General features: G+C 32.5%; 1 protein-coding gene across 1 annotated transcript; it reads left to right on the plus strand.

The window, feature by feature from the left end:
- Positions 1–2,647: 2,647 nt before the first annotated feature.
- On the plus strand, positions 2,648–7,844 carry LOC117316109 (rhodopsin, GQ-coupled-like). Its single transcript, XM_033870601.1, has 3 exons — positions 2,648–3,681; positions 4,590–4,701; positions 5,298–7,844. The coding sequence occupies exons 1-3, from the start codon at positions 3,028–3,030 to the stop codon at positions 5,660–5,662; spliced, it is 1,131 nt and encodes a 376-aa protein (XP_033726492.1). The 5' UTR covers positions 2,648–3,027; the 3' UTR covers positions 5,663–7,844.
- The last annotated feature ends 18,175 nt before the right edge of the window (positions 7,845–26,019 follow it).

Here is a 26,019-nt window from a genome sequence, read left to right on the forward strand (position 1 = left end):
CCAAGACTTCCTTTCAGCTACAAATACAGGACTTCAAAAATCCTGATTGACAATTTGCTACATATGGACAATATAACGCACGTGAACCATTACATCAGACAGTTACCTAATACCTTTACATGGCAGACTCCGTTTACAACAGCTTAGATGATATTGCTAATTAATTCTACAAATATATTATTGAATATCCCGTAGGCCACTACTCTTACATAACATGTCGGTAAATTGTAAGGCAGGTGACAAACCTTTATACGTGATTAAGTACGTATACTTTAGCTTTGTAGCTGACACAGTCTGTCTCATAACTGGGCTAACATATTTAACTTAATGTCGTTTTTGAAATTATAAATAAAACCATTTTTCGGCACAGAGAGGGGGTACGAAATTAGGGGACTTGATATACGTAAAAAAAATACGTCATGAACAGTTGGACAGTCCCCAATTGTTGATGAAGACCATTCTCCCTCTGACCCAAAAGAACCAGCCACTGTTGAAGAACCGATGTCCAATGTCACTGCTGTGACATCCTCACAGCAGTCCAGTCGGGATGGACAAGCAAAACCATCTCGGTTTCGACAAAAGTAGAAGTCGCCAGTAAGGGACCGGTAGGCGTTTTGCGTTATAGACTGCTAAGCACGTTTATCGCTGTTCGTTGAGATTTACCGCCACTAAAGGTTTTACCTGTTATTCAACGAGCAAGCCATACAGCATAACAATATTGTCTGTCATGTCGCGATAACCAACATGTTTACTAGTAACGATATTTAAAAGAATACTGTCTATTATCAGGGCAACCACCATGGCAAGCTTGTTAGACGTTTTACAAGATTACTAATAATAAAGACAATCAATTTGAATTGAATATGGCCGTTTATTCTACTAAACGTCAACTGCGTCAGGGAATACCTTTATCGGTGACAATTTATCTCCAAAAAGTCTTAGATGGGGGTTCGAAGCCAGCAATCACAAACATACATCAATTATGTAGAGTATTCAAGATATTATACTAAACTTCAGAAAGGTGGTGAGCAAAGCTGAAAATTGTAATCTACAGTTTAAATAATAATGCAAAATCAAAATTAAATAAGTTAGCTTTGACCGTACAAACCTCGTTCCGCCATATTTGTTTTCTTCAGCATTGAGTTAGATCAACTGCGTGATTAGTCCCTCAAACATGCCTCTTTCATAATTGATACAATATTTATCTTAATCTAGAAGAAAATTAGTCTGCCTGCACCAATTACACTAAAATAAGTTTTTATTAGTACTTGAATCGCAATAACTTATATCCATAAAAGAACCGATATGTAAGATTATATTACGTTGCTATAACCTTCATGCATACTAGTACGAATACGTAAAATTAAACTATTACGTCGCGATAACCTACCTGTATACTATTACTAATGGATATTGTGAAACTGTCTATTACGTCCCTTTAACATATATATGTACTTGTACCACTGTATAAAAGGATATTGTCTATAACATATATAGTTACTAGTACCAATGTATAAAAGGATATTGTCTATAACATCTATAGTTACTAGTACCAATGTATAAAAGGATATTGTCTATAACATCTATAGTTACTAGTACCAATGTATAAAAGGATATTGTCTATAACATCTATAGTTACTAGTACCAATGTATAAAAGGATATTGTCTATAACATCTATAGTTACTAGTACCAATGTATAAAAGGATATTGTCTATAACATCTATAGTTACTAGTACCAATGTATAAAAGGATATTGTCTATAACATATATAGTTACTAGTACCAATGTATAAAAGGATATTGTCTATAACATCTATAGTTACTAGTACCAATGTATAAAAGGATATTGTCTATAACATCTATAGTTACTAGTACCAATGTATAAAAGGATATTGTCTATAACATCTATTGTTACTAGTACCAATGTATAAAAGGATATTGTCTATAACATCTATAGTTACTAGTACCAATGTATAAAAGGATATTGTCTATAACATCTATAGTTACTAGTACCAATGTATAAAAGGATATTGTCTATAACATATATAGTTACTAGTACCAATGTATAAAAGGATATTGTCTATTACATATATAGTTACTGGTACCAATGTATAAAAGGATATTGTCTATAACATCTATTGTTACTAGTACCAATGTATAAAAGGATATTGTCTATAACATCTATTGTTACTAGTACCAATGTATAAAAGGATATTGTCTATAACATATATTGTTACTAGTACCAATGTATAAAAGGATATTGTCTATAACATATATAGTTACTAGTACCAATGTATAAAAGGATATTGTCTATAACATCACTATAACATGTATAGGTATTAGTACCAATGTATACTTTGCAATTAAAGCAAAATGATCAAATATAAAATATCATATGTAAAACTCGTGATATTGTGATATTCAGATTTACGATGAACACTCTCATATATCAAAAATTGTCCAACTGTGTCCTATACGCTTTTGGTATGTGAAACATAAAAGAGAAACAATTCTTTCCTCCTATACAATCGATATCAATTATATATGATTGACAGATCAGGTATACATGTATGACTCCACATGCTGACATGTCCTCACTTTCTACACACACGTATATATAGGTAGATATATATAGATACAACGACTACATATTCATTCCCGCCTATTAGCTTCATAAGCTAGTCTAATGTCTGGCAGTTCTGCTTTGCACTGAGGAGCAATCCGGCTTGGCACAATCGGCAGATATATACTCCGTATATCTATTGTGTTCTGCAGTGTGCCTTATACAACAATATTTTCCATACGACCAATACTGTGAAAAATCGAGGCTGATTGACTGACCATTAGAGGGGATTCAATTCATTGTGTATTTACAAGCCACATACTAGTTATGTATATTATATACATGTAATGACTTTTTTTATATAGTTTGCCTATACAAGTTGGACAAAATGTTTTAACCCGCTAATCTCCATATTAGTCATTACAGGATAATTAAATGATGATTTTATAAATTGATAACGAAAGATGAATTCAACAATTCACGCTAATGTTTGTAATGAGTGTTATTCTGTAACTCTCGGGCAGGACTCTATGCGGGAAAGTATGTTGTATGTTACAGCAATTTCAATGCTTCTCCTTGCAACATTTGGATTACTTTTCAATAGTTTGTTTATATACATTTTAATTACACATAATACTCTGAAGACGAAAAATAACCTCTACGTCATGACACTGTGTGTTTCAAGTATACTGATCGCAGTCCTTGTTGTCCCAACGCTTGGAATATCATCATTGGAAGAGAGATGGGTATTTGGGGACGCTGGATGTACGTTACACGGATTCATCATGACGTCATTTGGACTTTTTCAAATATTCATTATCACTGCTATGTCATTTGAAAAATACGTCATAGTTGTCAAAAATAGCTGGTATTTATTTGTGTCAAAGACAGGAACTCGATTTTCAATCGGAGGAAGCCTATTGATGGGAATTACTCTTGGGAGTTGTCCAATCATTGGATGGAACTCTTATAAACTGGAGATTCAAAATGTCTCTTGTTCAATCGATTGGAGCGACAAAGGTGACATCGCGGTTTCCTTTACATACTTACTCCTCATGGTGGGGTTTGTGATGCCAGTTTCTATAATGCTTTTCTCGTACATCAGCATCTTCTTAGAGGTTGGTACACTATGTGTAACACTTATCCGGATGAATATTACTTCATGTGAAAGTGGTTTGTTTTCGAATATTTGTTTTCTTTTACGTTTTTACCAAAACGGTCAAAACTGAAAGAGTATAATTATCATTTGTTTTATTATGCCATATTTCTCCCGTTGTATTTAATGTTTCGATGGTTGATGAGTATATTCTAGTATAGTAAAATACAAAAACAACTCCCTCCACCATTCCGTGTTACAGTAATACATAACGGATGAACCAAAGTATAAATATGGTATATTATATAATAAACGTCAATATATGGACATAGATATACACTTTTTTATATGGTATATTGTATCATAAACTACAAGATATAGATATACACTATTTATATGGTATATTATATAATAAACGTCAATATATGGACATAGATATACACTTTTTATATGGTAAATTGTATCATAACTACAATATATAGAAATAGATATACACTATTTTTACGGTATATTACATAATAAACGACAATATATGGATATATAATAAAATAAAAAGTCAAACAGATCTGCTGTCTCCTTAGTACTTTGGCGGCCAGATTGTTACGCTCTTCAGGGGATTCAATATCTTTATTGCTATTATCAATATATATATATATATATACACACTATTTATATGGTATATTATATCATAAACGACAAGATGTGGATGTAGATATACACCATCTTTATGGCATATTATATAATAAACGTTAAGATATGGATATAGATATACACTATTGATATGGTATATCATTTATGACAATATATGGATATAGATATACACCATCTTTATGGCATATTATATAATAAACGTCAATATATGTATATTACATATACATCGTTTATATGACAAATTATATGATTTATCAAATTTTATTAATTTTTTTACAGATAAGAGGTCACATATTTAATCTACGTAAGATGTTACGGAATAGCGGGAAATGTTATGCCAATATGTTGAAACGGGAAGTCAAAGCTATCAAGACTATGCTTATACTTGTTTGTAAGTATTTGTTTAAATTTGAGTATCAATATCTTCAACTATAATTAAATATATATATTTTCTGTAATACACTATTACTCAAATCACCATCTCTTTAGCTTTTATCAATATCTCTGTTACTATAATCAATATCTTTATTGCTATAATCAATATCTTTATTGCTATAATCAATATTTTTATTGCTATAATCAATATTTGTATTGCTATAATCAATATCTGTATTGCTATAATCAATATCTTTATTGCTATAATCAATATTTGTATTGCTATAATCAATATCTGTATTGCTATAATCAATATCTTTATTGCTATAATCAATATTTGTATTGTTATAATCAATATATCTGTTGCTATAATCCATATCTCTGTTACTTTAATCAATATCTTATTACTAGAATTAATATATTTATTGCTTAAATCAATATCTGTGTTAATATCATGAATATCTTTATTGCTATTATCAATATCTCCATCACTCTAATAATCAATTTATCTGTTACTATAATCAATATGGTAATATCTCTCTTGATACAATCAATATATCTATTTTATATGTTAATGATGTTTTAATACGGTTTCTTTTCTTTTTCCAATAGGTGCCTTCATTGTCTCATGGCTTCCATACGTTATTTTAAGCATGTACGCAATGTTCGGCGAGATAGGCTCTGTGAATCCTTGGCTAAGCATGATTCCAACGCTATTCGCGAAGGCCTCTGTAATCTGGAATCCAATTATATATCTATTCATCAACAAGTCTTTCAGAAACGCTCTTATGGAAAAGGCGCCAATATTAAGACGATGCCACAGTATGTGTAAGGATTCAAAATCAAGAAATGAACTATTGAGTAATGAAACCATGCCAACGCCACTGTTCAGCAAGGATGTGAAATCTCAGTCATTTGACCAACAGCACACGGTTAGGATATCAAATCCCGGTCATCAGGCTATTACCACATTGTAATTAATCTTGTGCTTGTGACACTGTTGTTTTCTATGATAAGGATAGCATGTCTAGGAGGTTGCTGATGAACTTTTTCTTAAACATAATCTTGCGCAAATGGCAAATCAAATTCATCATATGGCGGCACACTGCCAAGAGAGTTTTTACCTGCATTATTTTTCATAATTCATAATAATCATAAATATCTCCGATCATTCGTATATACTGTACAGTTATTAATGTAAGCGAGATATTTAATTTCGCTATGTCTGGTAATGATAGCAAGAGATTTAATATCGCTATATTTGTTTACGTTAGCGGGAGTTTTAATATCGCTATATTTGTTAATGTTAGCGAGAAATTTAATATCGCTATATTTGCAGTCATTAAATATAACGCGTAAATTTATACTGTGAATCATAACTAATTATTGTATTTTTGCCAGTGAAATATAGAAATTTATCAAACTAATAAAACTTATATTTTCACTACAGTGATAAGCAATGAAAATACGAGATTTTGCAGTGAAAATATAATCACTTCGCATTCGTGAAAATATCGATATTCTGTCATACTCGTGAAATATATGTTATAGTATACATATATACACGCACATGAAAAAAATGGTTACTTGATGATTGCAGAATGATTACTAGGTATCTGTGCGCAAAATTTACAATTTGATTCACACAAACTAGTTCCGACCGGAAATATCAGTCCAGTGAAATTTGACATCCGTGCAGTATACAAAGGGTCTTATCCTTTTAATCATTATGAAAAATCAACTTTCATATACCTATTGTGCATATGAATATATACGTATATATTACAGATGAAAGCAGAAAACAATCATAGGTCGAATGAATGTACATACAAAGATATATGTTTTGGCTATCCGAATAAGACTGGCAGAGGTTTTCAGTTTCTTGAATCTACAGTTACTATTGTATGAATACTTTATATTGATGTGTCATTTCTTTTCGTTAATGGTATTTTGATAGAAGTCATTTGGTGGATTCATTGGTTAATAAATCAAAATGTCAACCTGTGTTTGATCATCTTCACTATTTTGTCGGTGTTGTACTAGTGGAGAAGGATAATTAAATATTCTAACTACATGTACAAATATAGTGTCGAATAACAGATTATGAAATGCCCTATGATAAAATATGAATATACATGTAATATACCGAAATTACCCAACATCACTTGTATTAATGTTCCAAAATATATTTTATAGATGATCATCATATATACACACTGATGTACAGTTGATAAATAAACATCTTATATACACACTGATGTACAGTTAATAAATAAACATCTTATATACACACTGATGTACAGTTGATAAATAAACATCTTATATACACACTGATGTACAGTTGATAAATAAACATCTTATATACACACTGATGTACAGTTGATGAATAAACATCTTATATACACACTGATGTACAGTTGATGAATAAACATCTTATATACACGCCGATGTACAGTTGATAAATAAACATCTTATATACACACTGATGTACAGTTGATAAATAAACATCATATATACACACTGATGTACAGTTGATAAATGAACATCTTATAAACACACTAATGTACAGTTGATAAATGAACATCTTATATACACACTGATGTACAGTTGATAAATGAACATCTTATATACACACTGATGTACAGTTGATAAATAAACATCTTATATACACACTGATGTACAGTTGATGAATAAACATCTTATATACACACTGATGTACAGTTGATGAATAAACATCTTATATACACGCCGATGTACAGTTGATAAATAAACATCTTATATACACACTGATGTACAGTTGATAAATAAACATCATATATACACACTGATGTACAGTTGATAAATGAACATCTTATAAACACACTAATGTACAGTTGATAAATGAACATCTTATATACACACTGATGTACAGTTGATAAATGAACATCTTATATACACACTGATGTACAGTTGATGAATAAACATCTTATATACACACCGATGTACAGTTGATGAATAAACATCTTATATACACACCGATGTACAGTTGATGAATAAACATCTTATATACACACCGATGTACAGTTGATGAATAAACATCTTATATACACACCGATGTACAGTTGATTAATAAACATCTTATATACACACTGATGTACAGTTGATAAATAAACATCTTATATACACACTGATGTACAGTTGATAAATAAACATCTTATATTTACATTCTGTGTTGCATTTGCCTATATGTCGTTAGTAAACCAAATTGTATTCATGAGACTGTATACTACAATTTACAGTGATTCGGTCAGTGTAGGAATACAGCTTCAGGTGCTGTAGGTTAAACAATGGCCTCCAGTTACTTTTGGCCTAGAGGGCTTTCGAATGCTAGCATTTTTTTACACGAGCCACAACCAAAAATAAAGCAACGTCACAAGCTATGAGAGTATAATTTTATAATTAAAAATAATGTAGTCAACACGAAATTACTTAAAGCGTCATTCTTGACCTTTACGAAATTATCATTGTCAATGTCGTCAAACTCACAGGGGCTCGTTTCCGAACTTTCAGAAATGGAAGACACAACAACATTAAAAGTCAAATATTCATAAAAAAAAATCTTGTAAAAAATATCGGGAGTATCGACATAGTTTCCGGTTGTGAATGTATTCTGGATTTTAGTTTTGTGGTTATTCACTGATCAATGTCAAAGCCTGCTGCCTACTGGTACCTTACAACAGCGAGCCCCTGTGAAGTTGAAAATCGTCTGCTAAGTTAGCGACACTGATGTGACCGGTTAGACTTGAATCTGTTTCGAACGAAATACCTTTGGAATCGTTTTCACCTACGGTCAAGACGTCTTTCATTAAGAATTAGAGAGCTGATATTCTTCTGAAAATAACGTAAATCCAGTCGATAGAAACATAAGTGTTTCCGAGGAACTGAGTCTGTCCTGTGCAATGCCCGTTCAACGCCGCATCACTTCTAAATGTAAACCGTATATCATTGCGCAGAAAAACGGTTTCGATTTTAAATAAACAGAAATTTGGCAATTGTCAACAATTTGACAATACCTACAAACGTATTTGAAATATAAAATAAAGACATATTTGTGCAAAACCCATTATATGTGTTTACTATAAATAACGTCATGAGGGACTATATCATTCCTTCCGGAAATTTCGGCTGTTCCGGTATTTGAGCTTGATGACGTCAGTGATAGGGTAAGCGGCAAATTTAAACGCGTCATTACCTATAGTAAATAAAAAAATCTTTATGAATGTAAATATAAGCATTGAACTGTTACCAAATGGTAGTATACAGTCGATATGAATACAATTTGGGTGACAGATGAATATTTCATGTCGCCCTAAAGGGCGACATTCTATTTATCTGTCACCCAAATTGTATTCATATCGACTGTATACTACCATTTGGTAACAGTTCAATGCTTAAATATACACACTGATGTACAGTTGATAAATAAACATCATATATACACACTGATGTACAGTTGATAAATAAACATCATATATGCACACTGATGTACAGTTGATAAATAAACATCTTATATACACACTGATGTACAGTTGATAAATAAACATCTTATATACACACTGATGTATAGTTGATAAATAAACATCTTATATACACACTGATTACAGTTGATAAATAAACATCTTATATACACACTGATGTATAGTTGATAAATAAACATCTTATATACACACTGATGTATAGTTGATAAAAAAACATCTTATATACACACTGATGTACAGTTGATAAATAAACTTCTTATATACACACTGATGTATAGTTGATAAATAAACATCTTATATACACACTGATGTACAGTTAATAAATAAACATCTTATATACACACTGATGTACAGTTGATAAATAAACATCTTATATACACACTGATGTACAGTTGATAAATAAACATCTTATATACACACTGATGTACAGTTGATAAATAAACATCTTATATACACACTGATGTACAGTTGATAAATAAACATCATATATACACACTGATGTACAGTTAATAAATAAACATCTTATATACACACTGATGTACAGTTAATAAATAAACATCTTATGTACACACTGATGTACAGTTAATAAATAAACATCTTATATACACACTGATGTACAGTTGATAAATAAACATCTTATATACATCATATATACACCATCTATACATCATATATATACATTATAGGTCGCATGAATCTACATACAATGGTATGTTTTGGCTATCCGAATAAGACTAGCAAAATTTATATCATACGCATCATATATACATCATATATACATCATATACATCATATACGTCATATATACATCATATTTCATCATATATACATCATAGATACATCATATTTACATCATATATACATGTACATCATATATACACATTGGTGTACAGTTGATACATATACATCATATATACATCATATTTACATCATATATACATCATATTTACATCATATTTGCATCATATATACATCATATATACATCATCTATACAACACATATATACATCTTATATAAATCATATATACATCATATACGTCATATATACATCATATATACATCATTTATACATCATATATACACCATATATACACACTGGTGTACAGTTTATACATATACATCATTTATAAATCATATATACATCATATATACACACTGATGTACAGTTAATAAATAAACATCTTATATACACACTGATGTGCAGTTAATAAATAAACATCTTATATACACACTGATGTACAGTTAATAAATAAACGTCTTATATACACACTGATGTACAGTTAATAAATAAACATCTTATATACACACTGATGTACAGTTAATAAATAAACATCTTATATACACACTGATGTACAGTTAATAAATAAACATCTTATACACACTGATGTACAGTTGATTAATAAGCATCTTATATACATTATATATACATCATATATATACATCATAGGTCGCATGAATGTACATACAGTGGTATGTTTTGGCTATCCGAATAAGACTAGCAAAATTTATATCATACGCATCATATATACATCATATACATCATATATATACATCATATATACATCATATACATCATATACGTCATATATACATCATATTTCATCATATATACATCATATATACATCATATATACACATTGGTGTACAGTTGATACATATACATCATATATACATCATATTTACATCATATATACATCATATTTACATCATATTTGCATCATATATACATCATATATACATCATCTATACAACATATATATACATCTTATATAAATCATATATACAACATATATATACATCTTATATAAATCATATATACATCATATACGTCATATATACATCATTTATACATCATTTATACATCATATTTACACCATATATACACACTGGTGTACAGTTTATACATATACATCATTTATAAATCATATATACATCATATATACACACTGATGTACAGTTGATACATATACATCATATATACATCATATATACACACTGATGTAAAGAAGTGTTCACTTGTGGTCCGTATAATGTTAACAAGGCGGTGGATAAAACGCCGACAAATTAATTGCGACTGGACCAAAAGTGAAATATCAACCCGTGAAATTAAACAGTATAGAAGCGAATGCGTAGGTTTCTCGGTGAATACATTGTATACCTGTAGATAATAAAGCAATCAAAATGATTAATATTATGGTTATTAATGCAATGACATACAACTGGTTATGATTTACTAAAGATAACTCCCAAACAATAATGTACTTATCATCAGGGACCATATAACCTATATCGATAGGATAAAATGTACATGATGTACATATACTTGGAAAATGTGTTCTTTATCTTTTTTTTTCTCTCCCTCATGCATTCATAGAAAGAACAAATGGACTTAAACATTAATAATATCATTGATTATAACAATCACATATTATTGGGACTGGATTTTTAACATACAAAACCAAATGAATCTGAAACAGAAAAAAAAATTGAAACTACACACACACATATGTAAGTAATAACGACGATATTGTTCAATATAGGTACTGGATCCTAGTAAGCAGATGTTCGCTTGATGCGTGTTAATAGAAATAGATAATCAGTCATGTAATAATAACGACAGAACAGACAAGTCAATTGTCGAATTATCGATGAGATCTGTCCCTTTATCAAGACAGGCGTAAATTACAAACGATCACATATAGACATAGAATATGGAACAGTAACACAAGTAAATTACAAACGATCACATATAGACATAGAATATGGAACAGTTACACAGGTAAATTACAAACGATCACATATAGACATAGAATATGGAACAGTCACACAAGTAAATTACAAACGATCACATATAGACATAGAATATGGAACAGTAGCACAACTAAGTAGATAAACAACTAACAGAAACAACGTCAAACAAGCCTTGGTGCCAAGAGGCGTAGAGATTCTGTTGTTCAAGAGTTTGAGAGGCTAGGCTGACTAAGACTAAAAACAGGATACCGGGTGTAGAGATATACCCGACCACGTTAGGTTATATCAACGGTTTCAATGGACAATGAAAAAACTAGGAAATTATAAAACACAAAGTACGAAACGAACCTGACAAAAACAACAATGAACATGGACGAAAACGAAACCATACTTCTGACTTAAAACTGACAAATCTAGATTTGCATGGAAACCTTTGAAAAAGTGCTCAGAGTATAAGATCAAATGTTCTCGTAGGACCTTCGACAACACTAGTCATGCATGCAAATCTATGTCAAACCCCAATAAATCACTTTCTGAAAATCTGTGTTAGTACGATGACAACAGAAAGACTAAGCATTTCGACAAGCATATAACACGTGTATCGGAAATGGAAACAGAATATTTTCAAACGACATCATGACGTCCACCAGAAGCTTTTACCACCGTCCTTATCAACCTGCATCTCCCTAAATCATGTGTTGTTAGTTTCTCCCCTAGTAGTCACCAGCAGATGTCATTGAAATCGTGATAATGGAAGGTATGGGATGCAGGGATATTACTCTCTAGAAATGAAAAAAACAATCTAGTTTCTAGAGAGTGATATCCTTGCATATATTCAATCTCGTATGGAAGCAAACTCTTGATAAAGTTTACTATTATTCAATATAGATATAATTTCGATTTTGTGTTACATTAAATTGCGCTTATTTAAATAAAAAGGGTTTGAAATGAAGAAAGTTTGATAATTTTGACATATCAAAATCTCTCTGTCATATGTCATCAGATTTCGCGCCACGTTACAGTCAAACAAATAAAATGTTATGTCCACGATCCTGATATTAGCAGAAAATAAAATGTATTCATTATAAAATATGAAATGCGATTATAAACTGACATTTATGTATTAGGGGATTTATGTGCCTTTTGTCATATAAAGCTAACCATGTCGTAGATTACAGCCACTGATTGTAATCACGGTATGAAGGCTAACATACTCGTCCATAGGGATTCCAAAACCATATCACCTGTAAGTGGTAGCATGTGACCACAGCAGGATCAATCAACGCATCTGAATAAACCATATGTGTTAAAAAGGAAGAGTTACAGCCATTCAACGTGACACAGTATAGTAACCACTCCTGTTGCCCCGGAGTTAAACCCACCGGGGATCTGAAAGGAAATCGGAGAATCCGAGAAACATTTGGTCGTGCGGGCGATAATCCTGATCGTTTCGGGTTTTTTGTTTGTACGTAAACAGCGTAATTACATAGGGAGGTGTTTGTGTTATTTTTTTCAGTAAAAACCAAATGTTTATAGTGCATGATTTTCGTTATTTTTAACAATAAATCTTTCTCACCGGAATGACGGCAGCCACTGATTTTGTCAGTAAAAAACCAATAAAACGTATGATTGATAAGCTACCGTCATCGCTTTTTAAAGTCAGTTTTTCCGTGTTCAATACATTGGACGCCATCTTGGTTTTTTGGAGAACAGTTCGTTAGGTTGGTACGCTTGCGACTTGAGTAGGGTTAGGTAATTTCGCATACGTTCGGTATGTACTTAAATACATTTCCATCAAACTCTTTTAAAATTGAGAAAGAATACCTCACGTTGTAGGAGGTACAAACGCTCCGTAACATGTGAGTGTGTAGCCTGATCTGCGCACGCGTATCACCGCGCATGGGAGTTGTTATTAACTTGTGTTTATTTCTGGGTTTGAAAACTGTCGGGAAGTCTAACTTCTAATTTTTTGTTGATAAAAATAGTTTTCAGCCATTTTGTAGCCATCCTAAACAAAGAATGTAATGAGTAAAATAATCTTTTTTTAAAAAACGCAAAATTGAAAAGTGTCAATTTACCGCCTTAATTTCTGCTTTAAATAATAGCCGTTCCCTATGGAGGTAATATAAACAAGGCGACGAAAACGACAGCATGTCTCCATATCAACACGGTTATTAGTTATACTTGGTGGATTTCTATTCAGTTTGTATTATAATCTATTCAGTGATAATTTCCCTAAATATTTGCAAATGCACATCCCCATCAACAACTGGGATAATTCTAAATAAAATATTTAAACATCCGGTATCCCTTTTATCGGAAGATTTTGTTTTCAAAACAAACTAAATCTGAAAAGATATATCTAAAATGACAAAAGTTCGACGAAAGTCTGGCATTAGTCACCATATAAACAAAAAAACACAATCCTCAACCACTTAGAGGTAAAACATCGTCGGATGGTCTAATTTACGTACGTTGAAAACGGACGGAGCGGGGAGATTCAAGTTGATGAAAACCTTGGGAAAGTTTTATGGTCAACACCATGATATTATTTTTGAAATACTCAATTTCTTTGTGCGATATAAGTCAAGCGTGTCCAATGCCTGCTTTGATGTTTTAATGATTCCGTTGTCACCACCGAAGTCCCATTGTATGTCTGTACAATCGCTCGAGATTGCTGATGATAGCTACTGCTGATCCCAAGATTTATCATAAGCTGCTTGTCATTTGAATAGTGACAAGATTAAAAGAAACACGTACTTAAAATTCGATTATAATCAAATTTCGGCACCTCCCCATCAATATTTCGACATTCTAACATACTTATTCGTCATATATACATCATATTTCATCATATATACATCATATATACATCATATATACACATTGGTGTACAGTTGATACATATACATCATATATACATCATATTTACATCATATATACATCATATTTGCATCATATATACATCATATATACATCATATATACAACATATATATACATCTTATATAAATCATATATACATCATTTATACATCATTTATACATCATATATACACCATATATACACACTGGTGTACAGTTTATACATATACATCATTTATAAATCATATATACATCATATATACACACTGATGTACAGTTGATACATATACATCATATATACATCATATATACACACTGATGTAAAGAAGTGTTCACTTGTGGTCCGTATAATGTTAACAAGGCGGTGGATAAAACGCCGACAAATTAATTGCGACTGGACCAAAAGTGAAATATCAACCCGTGAAATTAAACAGTATAGAAGCGAATGCGTAGGTTTCTCGGTGAATACATTGTATACCTGTAGATAATAAAGCAATCAAAATGATTAATATTATGGTTATTAATGCAATGACATACAACTGGTTATGATTTACTAAAGATAACTCCCAAACAATAATGTACTTATCATCAGGGACCATATAACCTATATCGATAGGATAAAATGTACATGATGTACATATACTTGGAAAATGTGTTCTTTATCTTTTTTTTTCTCTCCCTCATGCATTCATAGAAAGAACAAATGGACTTAAACATTAATAATATCATTGATTATAACAATCACATATTATTGGGACTGGATTTTTAACATACAAAACCAAATGAATCTGAAACAGAAAAAAAAATTGAAACTACACACACACATATGTAAGTAATAACGACGATATTGTTCAATATAGGTACTGGATCCTAGTAAGCAGATGTTCGCTTGATGCGTGTTAATAGAAATAGATAATCAGTCATGTAATAATAACGACAGAACAGACAAGTCAATTGTCGAATTATCGATGAGATCTGTCCCTTTATCAAGACAGGCGTAAATTACAAACGATCACATATAGACATAGAATATGGAACAGTAACACAAGTAAATTACAAACGATCACATATAGACATAGAATATGGAACAGTTACACAGGTAAATTACAAACGATCACATATAGACATAGAATATGGAACAGTCACACAAGTAAATTACAAACGATCACATATAGACATAGAATATGGAACAGTAGCACAACTAAGTAGATAAACAACTAACAGAAACAACGTCAAACAAGCCTTGGTGCCAAGAGGCGTAGAGATTCTGTTGTTCAAGAGTTTGAGAGGCTAGGCTGACTAAGACTAAAAACAGGATACCGGGTGTAGAGATATACCCGACCACGTTAGGTTATATCAACGGTTTCAATGGACAATGAAAAAACTAGGAAATTATAAAACACAAAGTACGAAACGAACCTGACAAAAACAACAATGAACATGGACGAAAACGAAACCATACTTCTGACTTAAAACTGACAAATCTAGATTTGCATGGAAACCTTTGAAAAAGTGCTCAGAGTATAAGATCAAATGTTCTCGTAGGACCTTCGACAACACTAGTCATGCATGCAAATCTATGTCAAACCCCAATAAATCACTTTCTGAAAATCTGTGTTAGTACGATGACAACAGAAAGACTAAGCATTTCGACAAGCATATAACACGTGTATCGGAAATGGAAACAGAATATTTTCAAACGACATCATGACGTCCACCAGAAGCTTTTACCACCGTCCTTATCAACCTGCATCTCCCTAAATCATGTGTTGTTAGTTTCTCCCCTAGTAGTCACCAGCAGATGTCATTGAAATCGTGATAATGGAAGGTATGGGATGCAGGGATATTACTCTCTAGAAATGAAAAAAACAATCTAGTTTCTAGAGAGTGATATCCTTGCATATATTCAATCTCGTATGGAAGCAAACTCTTGATAAAGTTTACTATTATTCAATATAGATATAATTTCGATTTTGTGTTACATTAAATTGCGCTTATTTAAATAAAAAGGGTTTGAAATGAAGAAAGTTTGATAATTTTGACATATCAAAATCTCTCTGTCATATGTCATCAGATTTCGCGCCACGTTACAGTCAAACAAATAAAATGTTATGTCCACGATCCTGATATTAGCAGGAAAATAAAATGTATTCATTATAAAATATGAAATGCGATTATAAACTGACATTTATGTATTAGGGGATTTATGTGCCTTTTGTCATATAAAGCTAACCATGTCGTAGATTACAGCCACTGATTGTAATCACGGTATGAAGGCTAACATACTCGTCCATAGGGATTCCAAAACCACATCACCTGTAAGTGGTAGCATGTGACCACAGCAGGATCAATCAACGCATCTGAATAAACCATATGTGTTAAAAAGGAAGAGTTACAGCCATTCAACGTGACACAGTATAGTAACCACTCCTGTTGCCCCGGAGTTAAACCCACCGGGGATCTGAAAGGAAATCGGAGAATCCGAGAAAAACATTTGGTCGTGCGGGCGATAATCCTGATCGTTTCGGGTTTTTTGTTTGTACGTAAACAGCGTAATTACATAGGGAGGTGTTTGTGTTATTTTTTTCAGTAAAAACCAAATGTTTATAGTGCATGATTTTCGTTATTTTTAACAATAAATCTTTCTCACCGGAATGACGGCAGCCACTGATTTTGTCAGTAAAAAACCAATAAAACGTATGATTGATAAGCTACCGTCATCGCTTTTTAAAGTCAGTTTTTCCGTGTTCAATACATTGGACGCCATCTTGGTTTTTTGGAGAACAGTTCGTTAGGTTGGTACGCTTGCGACTTGAGTAGGGTTAGGTAATTTCGCATACGTTCGGTATGTACTTAAATACATTTCCATCAAACTCTTTTAAAATTGAGAAAGAATACCTCACGTTGTAGGAGGTACAAACGCTCCGTAACATGTGAGTGTGTAGCCTGATCTGCGCACGCGTATCACCGCGCATGGGAGTTGTTATTAACTTGTGTTTATTTCTGGGTTTGAAAACTGTCGGGAAGTCTAACTTCTAATTTTTTGTTGATAAAAATAGTTTTCAGCCATTTTGTAGCCATCCTAAACAAAGAATGTAATGAGTAAAATAATCTTTTTTTAAAAAACGCAAAATTGAAAAGTGTCAATTTACCGCCTTAATTTCTGCTTTAAATAATAGCCGTTCCCTATGGAGGTAATATAAACAAGGCGACGAAAACGACAGCATGTCTCCATATCAACACGGTTATTAGTTATACTTGGTGGATTTCTATTCAGTTTGTATTATAATCTATTCAGTGATAATTTCCCTAAATATTTGCAAATGCACATCCCCATCAACAACTGGGATAATTCTAAATAAAATATTTAAACATCCGGTATCCCTTTTATCGGAAGATTTTGTTTTCAAAACAAACTAAATCTGAAAAGATATATCTAAAATGACAAAAGTTCGACGAAAGTCTGGCATTAGTCACCATATAAACAAAAAAACACAATCCTCAACCACTTAGAGGTAAAACATCGTCGGATGGTCTAATTTACGTACGTTGAAAACGGACGGAGCGGGGAGATTCAAGTTGATGAAAACCTTGGGAAAGTTTTATGGTCAACACCATGATATTATTTTTGAAATACTCAATTTCTTTGTGCGATATAAGTCAAGCGTGTCCAATGCCTGCTTTGATGTTTTAATGATTCCGTTGTCACCACCGAAGTCCCATTGTATGTCTGTACAATCGCTCGAGATTGCTGATGATAGCTACTGCTGATCCCAAGATTTATCATAAGCTGCTTGTCATTTGAATAGTGACAAGATTAAAAGAAACACGTACTTAAAATTCGATTATAATCAAATTTCGGCACCTCCCCATCAATATTTCGACATTCTAACATACTTATTCGTCATATATACATCATATTTCATCATATATACATCATATATACATCATATATACACATTGGTGTACAGTTGATACATAAACATCATATATACATCATATTTACATCATATATACATCATATTTGCATCATATATACATCATATATACATCATATATACAACATATATACATCTTATATAAATCATATATACATCATTTATACATCATTTATACATCATATATACACCATATATACACACTGGTGTACAGTTTATACATATACATCATTTATAAATCATATATACATCATATATACACACTGATGTACAGTTGATACATATACATCATATATACATCATATATACACACTGATGTAAAGAAGTGTTCACTTGTGGTCCGTATAATGTTAACAAGGCGGTGGATAAAACGCCGACAAATTAATTGCGACTGGACCAAAAGTGAAATATCAACCCGTGAAATTAAACAGTATAGAAGCGAATGCGTAGGTTTCTCGGTGAATACATTGTATACCTGTAGATAATAAAGCAATCAAAATGATTAATATTATGGTTATTAATGCAATGACATACAACTGGTTATGATTTACTAAAGATAACTCCCAAACAATAATGTACTTATCATCAGGGACCATATAACCTATATCGATAGGATAAAATGTACATGATGTACATATACTTGGAAAATGTGTTCTTTATCTTTTTTTTTCTCTCCCTCATGCATTCATAGAAAGAACAAATGGACTTAAACATTAATAATATCATTGATTATAACAATCACATATTATTGGGACTGGATTTTTAACATACAAAACCAAATGAATCTGAAACAGAAAAAAAAATTGAAACTACACACACACATATGTAAGTAATAACGACGATATTGTTCAATATAGGTACTGGATCCTAGTAAGCAGATGTTCGCTTGATGCGTGTTAATAGAAATAGATAATCAGTCATGTAATAATAACGACAGAACAGACAAGTCAATTGTCGAATTATCGATGAGATCTGTCCCTTTATCAAGACAGGCGTAAATTACAAACGATCACATATAGACATAGAATATGGAACAGTAACACAAGTAAATTACAAACGATCACATATAGACATAGAATATGGAACAGTTACACAGGTAAATTACAAACGATCACATATAGACATAGAATATGGAACAGTCACACAAGTAAATTACAAACGATCACATATAGACATAGAATATGGAACAGTAGCACAACTAAGTAGATAAACAACTAACAGAAACAACGTCAAACAAGCCTTGGTGCCAAGAGGCGTAGAGATTCTGTTGTTCAAGAGTTTGAGAGGCTAGGCTGACTAAGACTAAAAACAGGATACCGGGTGTAGAGATATACCCGACCACGTTAGGTTATATCAACGGTTTCAATGGACAATGAAAAAACTAGGAAATTATAAAACACAAAGTACGAAACGAACCTGACAAAAACAACAATGAACATGGACGAAAACGAAACCATACTTCTGACTTAAAACTGACAAATCTAGATTTGCATGGAAACCTTTGAAAAAGTGCTCAGAGTATAAGATCAAATGTTCTCGTAGGACCTTCGACAACACTAGTCATGCATGCAAATCTATGTCAAACCCCAATAAATCACTTTCTGAAAATCTGTGTTAGTACGATGACAACAGAAAGACTAAGCATTTCGACAAGCATATAACACGTGTATCGGAAATGGAAACAGAATATTTTCAAACGACATCATGACGTCCACCAGAAGCTTTTACCACCGTCCTTATCAACCTGCATCTCCCTAAATCATGTGTTGTTAGTTTCTCCCCTAGTAGTCACCAGCAGATGTCATTGAAATCGTGATAATGGAAGGTATGGGATGCAGGGATATTACTCTCTAGAAATGAAAAAAACAATCTAGTTTCTAGAGAGTGATATCCTTGCATATATTCAATCTCGTATGGAAGCAAACTCTTGATAAAGTTTACTATTATTCAATATAGATATAATTTCGATTTTGTGTTACATTAAATTGCGCTTATTTAAATAAAAAGGGTTTGAAATGAAGAAAGTTTGATAATTTTGACATATCAAAATCTCTCTGTCATATGTCATCAGATTTCGCGCCACGTTACAGTCAAACAAATAAAATGTTATGTCCACGATCCTGATATTAGCAGGAAAATAAAATGTATTCATTATAAAATATGAAATGCGATTATAAACTGACATTTATGTATTAGGGGATTTATGTGCCTTTTGTCATATAAAGCTAACCATGTCGTAGATTACAGCCACTGATTGTAATCACGGTATGAAGGCTAACATACTCGTCCATAGGGATTCCAAAACCACATCACCTGTAAGTGGTAGCATGTGACCACAGCAGGATCAATCAACGCATCTGAATAAACCATATGTGTTAAAAAGGAAGAGTTACAGCCATTCAACGTGACACAGTATAGTAACCACTCCTGTTGCCCCGGAGTTAAACCCACCGGGGATCTGAAAGGAAATCGGAGAATCCGAGAAAAACATTTGGTCGTGCGGGCGATAATCCTGATCGTTTCGGGTTTTTTGTTTGTACGTAAACAGCGTTATTTACATAGGGAGGTGTTTGTGTTATTTTTTTCAGTAAAAACCAAATGTTTATAGTGCATGATTTTCGTTATTTTTAACAATAAATCTTTCTCACCGGAATGACGGCAGCCACTGATTTTGTCAGTAAAAAACCAATAAAACGTATGATTGATAAGCTACCGTCATCGCTTTTTAAAGTCAGTTTTTCCGTGTTCAATACATTGGACGCCATCTTGGTTTTTTGGAGAACAGTTCGTTAGGTTGGTACGCTTGCGACTTGAGTAGGGTTAGGTAATTTCGCATACGTTCGGTATGTACTTAAATACATTTCCATCAAACTCTTTTAAAATTGAGAAAGAATACCTCACGTTGTAGGAGGTACAAACGCTCCGTAACATGTGAGTGTGTAGCCTGATCTGCGCACGCGTATCACCGCGCACGGGAGTTGTTATTAACTTGTGTTTATTTCTGGGTTTGAAAACTGTCGGGAAGTCTAACTTCTAATTTTTTGTTGATAAAAATAGTTTTCAGCCATTTTGTAGCCATCCTAAACAAAGAATGTAATGAGTAAAATAATCTTTTTTTAAAAAACGCAAAATTGAAAAGTGTCAATTTACCGCCTTAATTTCTGCTTTAAATAATAGCCGTTCCCTATGGAGGTAATATAAACAAGGCGACGAAAACGACAGCATGTCTCCATATCAACACGGTTATTAGTTATACTTGGTGGATTTCTATTCAGTTTGTATTATAATCTATTCAGTGATAATTTCCCTAAATATTTGCAAATGCACATCCCCATCAACAACTGGGATAATTCTAAATAAAATATTTAAACATCCGGTATCCCTTTTATCGGAAGATTTTGTTTTCAAAACAAACTAAATCTGAAAAGATATATCTAAAATGACAAAAGTTCGACGAAAGTCTGGCATTAGTCACCATATAAACAAAAAAACACAATCCTCAACCACTTAGAGGTAAAACATCGTCGGATGGTCTAATTTACGTACGTTGAAAACGGACGGAGCGGGGAGATTCAAGTTGATGAAAACCTTGGGAAAGTTTTATGGTCAACACCATGATATTATTTTTGAAATACTCAATTTCTTTGTGCGATATAAGTCAAGCGTGTCCAATGCCTGCTTTGATGTTTTAATGATTCCGTTGTCACCACCGAAGTCCCATTGTATGTCTGTACAATCGCTCGAGATTGCTGATGATAGCTACTGCTGATCCCAAGATTTATCATAAGCTGCTTGTCATTTGAATAGTGACAAGATTAAAACAAACACGTACTTAAAATTCGATTATAATCAAATTTCGGCACCTCCCCATCAATATTTCGACATTCTAACATACTTATTCGTCATATATACATCATATTTCATCATATATACATCATATATACATCATATATACACATTGGTGTACAGTTGATACATATACATCATATATACATCATATTTACATCATATATACATCATATTTGCATCATATATACATCATATATACATCATATATACAACATATATATACATCTTATATAAATCATATATACATCATTTATACATCATTTATACATCATATATACACCATATATACACACTGGTGTACAGTTTATACATATACATCATTTATAAATCATATATACATCATATATACACACTGATGTACAGTTGATACATATACATCATATATACATCATATATACACACTGATGTAAAGAAGTGTTCACTTGTGGTCCGTATAATGTTAACAAGGCGGTGGATAAAACGCCGACAAATTAATTGCGACTGGACCAAAAGTGAAATATCAACCCGTGAAATTAAACAGTATAGAAGCGAATGCGTAGGTTTCTCGGTGAATACATTGTATACCTGTAGATAATAAAGCAATCAAAATGATTAATATTATGGTTATTAATGCAATGACATACAACTGGTTATGATTTACTAAAGATAACTCCCAAACAATAATGTACTTATCATCAGGGACCATATAACCTATATCGATAGGATAAAATGTACATGATGTACATATACTTGGAAAATGTGTTCTTTATCTTTTTTTTTTCTCTCCCTCATGCATTCATAGAAAGAACAAATGGACTTAAACATTAATAATATCATTGATTATAACAATCACATATTATTGGGACTGGATTTTTAACATACAAAACCAAATGAATCTGAAACAGAAAAAAAAATTGAAACTACACACACACATATGTAAGTAATAACGACGATATTGTTCAATATAGGTACTGGATCCTAGTAAGCAGATGTTCGCTTGATGCGTGTTAATAGAAATAGATAATCAGTCATGTAATAATAACGACAGAACAGACAAGTCAATTGTCGAATTATCGATGAGATCTGTCCCTTTATCAAGACAGGCGTAAATTACAAACGATCACATATAGACATAGAATATGGAACAGTAACACAAGTAAATTACAAACGATCACATATAGACATAGAATATGGAACAGTTACACAGGTAAATTACAAACGATCACATATAGACATAGAATATGGAACAGTCACACAAGTAAATTACAAACGATCACATATAGACATAGAATATGGAACAGTAGCACAACTAAGTAGATAAACAACTAACAGAAACAACGTCAAACAAGCCTTGGTGCCAAGAGGCGTAGAGATTCTGTTGTTCAAGAGTTTGAGAGGCTAGGCTGACTAAGACTAAAAACAGGATACCGGGTGTAGAGATATACCCGACCACGTTAGGTTATATCAACGGTTTCAATGGACAATGAAAAAACTAGGAAATTATAAAACACAAAGTACGAAACGAACCTGACAAAAACAACAATGAACATGGACGAAAACGAAACCATACTTCTGACTTAAAACTGACAAATCTAGATTTGCATGGAAACCTTTGAAAAAGTGCTCAGAGTATAAGATCAAATGTTCTCGTAGGACCTTCGACAACACTAGTCATGCATGCAAATCTATGTCAAACCCCAATAAATCACTTTCTGAAAATCTGTGTTAGTACGATGACAACAGAAAGACTAAGCATTTCGACAAGCATATAACACGTGTATCGGAAATGGAAACAGAATATTTTCAAACGACATCATGACGTCCACCAGAAGCTTTTACCACCGTCCTTATCAACCTGCATCTCCCTAAATCATGTGTTGTTAGTTTCTCCCCTAGTAGTCACCAGCAGATGTCATTGAAATCGTGATAATGGAAGGTATGGGATGCAGGGATATTACTCTCTAGAAATGAAAAAAACAATCTAGTTTCTAGAGAGTGATATCCTTGCATATATTCAATCTCGTATGGAAGCAAACTCTTGATAAAGTTTACTATTATTCAATATAGATATAATTTCGATTTTGTGTTACATTAAATTGCGCTTATTTAAATAAAAAGGGTTTGAAATGAAGAAAGTTTGATAATTTTGACATATCAAAATCTCTCTGTCATATGTCATCAGATTTCGCGCCACGTTACAGTCAAACAAATAAAATGTTATGTCCACGATCCTGATATTAGCAGGAAAATAAAATGTATTCATTATAAAATATGAAATGCGATTATAAACTGACATTTATGTATTAGGGGATTTATGTGCCTTTTGTCATATAAAGCTAACCATGTCGTAGATTACAGCCACTGATTGTAATCACGGTATGAAGGCTAACATACTCGTCCATAGGGATTCCAAAACCATATCACCTGTAAGTGGTAGCATGTGACCACAGCAGGATCAATCAACGCATCTGAATAAACCATATGTGTTAAAAAGGAAGAGTTACAGCCATTCAACGTGACACAGTATAGTAACCACTCCTGTTGCCCCGGAGTTAAACCCACCGGGGATCTGAAAGGAAATCGGAGAATCCGAGAAAAACATTTGGTCGTGCGGGCGATAATCCTGATCGTTTCGGGTTTTTTGTTTGTACGTAAACAGCGTAATTACATAGGGAGGTGTTTGTGTTATTTTTTTCAGTAAAAACCAAATGTTTATAGTGCATGATTTTCGTTATTTTTAACAATAAATCTTTCTCACCGGAATGACGGCAGCCACTGATTTTGTCAGTAAAAAACCAATAAAACGTATGATTGATAAGCTACCGTCATCGCTTTTTAAAGTCAGTTTTTCCGTGTTCAATACATTGGACGCCATCTTGGTTTTTTGAGAACAGTTCGTTAGGTTGGTACGCTTGCGACTTGAGTAGGGTTAGGTAATTTCGCATACGTTCGGTATGTACTTAAATACATTTCCATCAAACTCTTTTAAAATTGAGAAAGAATACCTCACGTTGTAGGAGGTACAAACGCTCCGTAACATGTGAGTGTGTAGCCTGATCTGCGCACGCGTATCACCGCGCATGGGAGTTGTTATTAACTTGTGTTTATTTCTGGGTTTGAAAACTGTCGGGAAGTCTAACTTCTAATTTTTTGTTGATAAAAATAGTTTTCAGCCATTTTGTAGCCATCCTAAACAAAGAATGTAATGAGTAAAATAATCTTTTTTTAAAAAACGCAAAATTGAAAAGTGTCAATTTACCGCCTTAATTTCTGCTTTAAATAATAGCCGTTCCCTATGGAGGTAATATAAACAAGGCGACGAAAACGACAGCATGTCTCCATATCAACACGGTTATTAGTTATACTTGGTGGATTTCTATTCAGTTTGTATTATAATCTATTCAGTGATAATTTCCCTAAATATTTGCAAATGCAC

The sequence above is a fragment of the Pecten maximus genome, chromosome 18, assembly GCF_902652985.1.
Source record: "Pecten maximus chromosome 18, xPecMax1.1, whole genome shotgun sequence".
NCBI classification, from domain to species: domain Eukaryota; kingdom Metazoa; phylum Mollusca; class Bivalvia; order Pectinida; family Pectinidae; genus Pecten; species Pecten maximus.

Excerpts from the sequence above, each read along its gene's own strand:
- LOC117316109 (XM_033870601.1), top strand. The coding sequence starts at position 3,028 with ATGAATTCAACAATTCACGCTAATGTTTGTAATGAGTGTTATTCTGTA. Across the intron at positions 3,682-4,589 it reads ACATCAGCATCTTCTTAGAG|ATAAGAGGTCACATATTTAA; the intron begins GTTGGTACACTA and ends ATTTTTTTACAG. Across the intron at positions 4,702-5,297 it reads GACTATGCTTATACTTGTTT|GTGCCTTCATTGTCTCATGG; the intron begins GTAAGTATTTGT and ends TTTTTCCAATAG.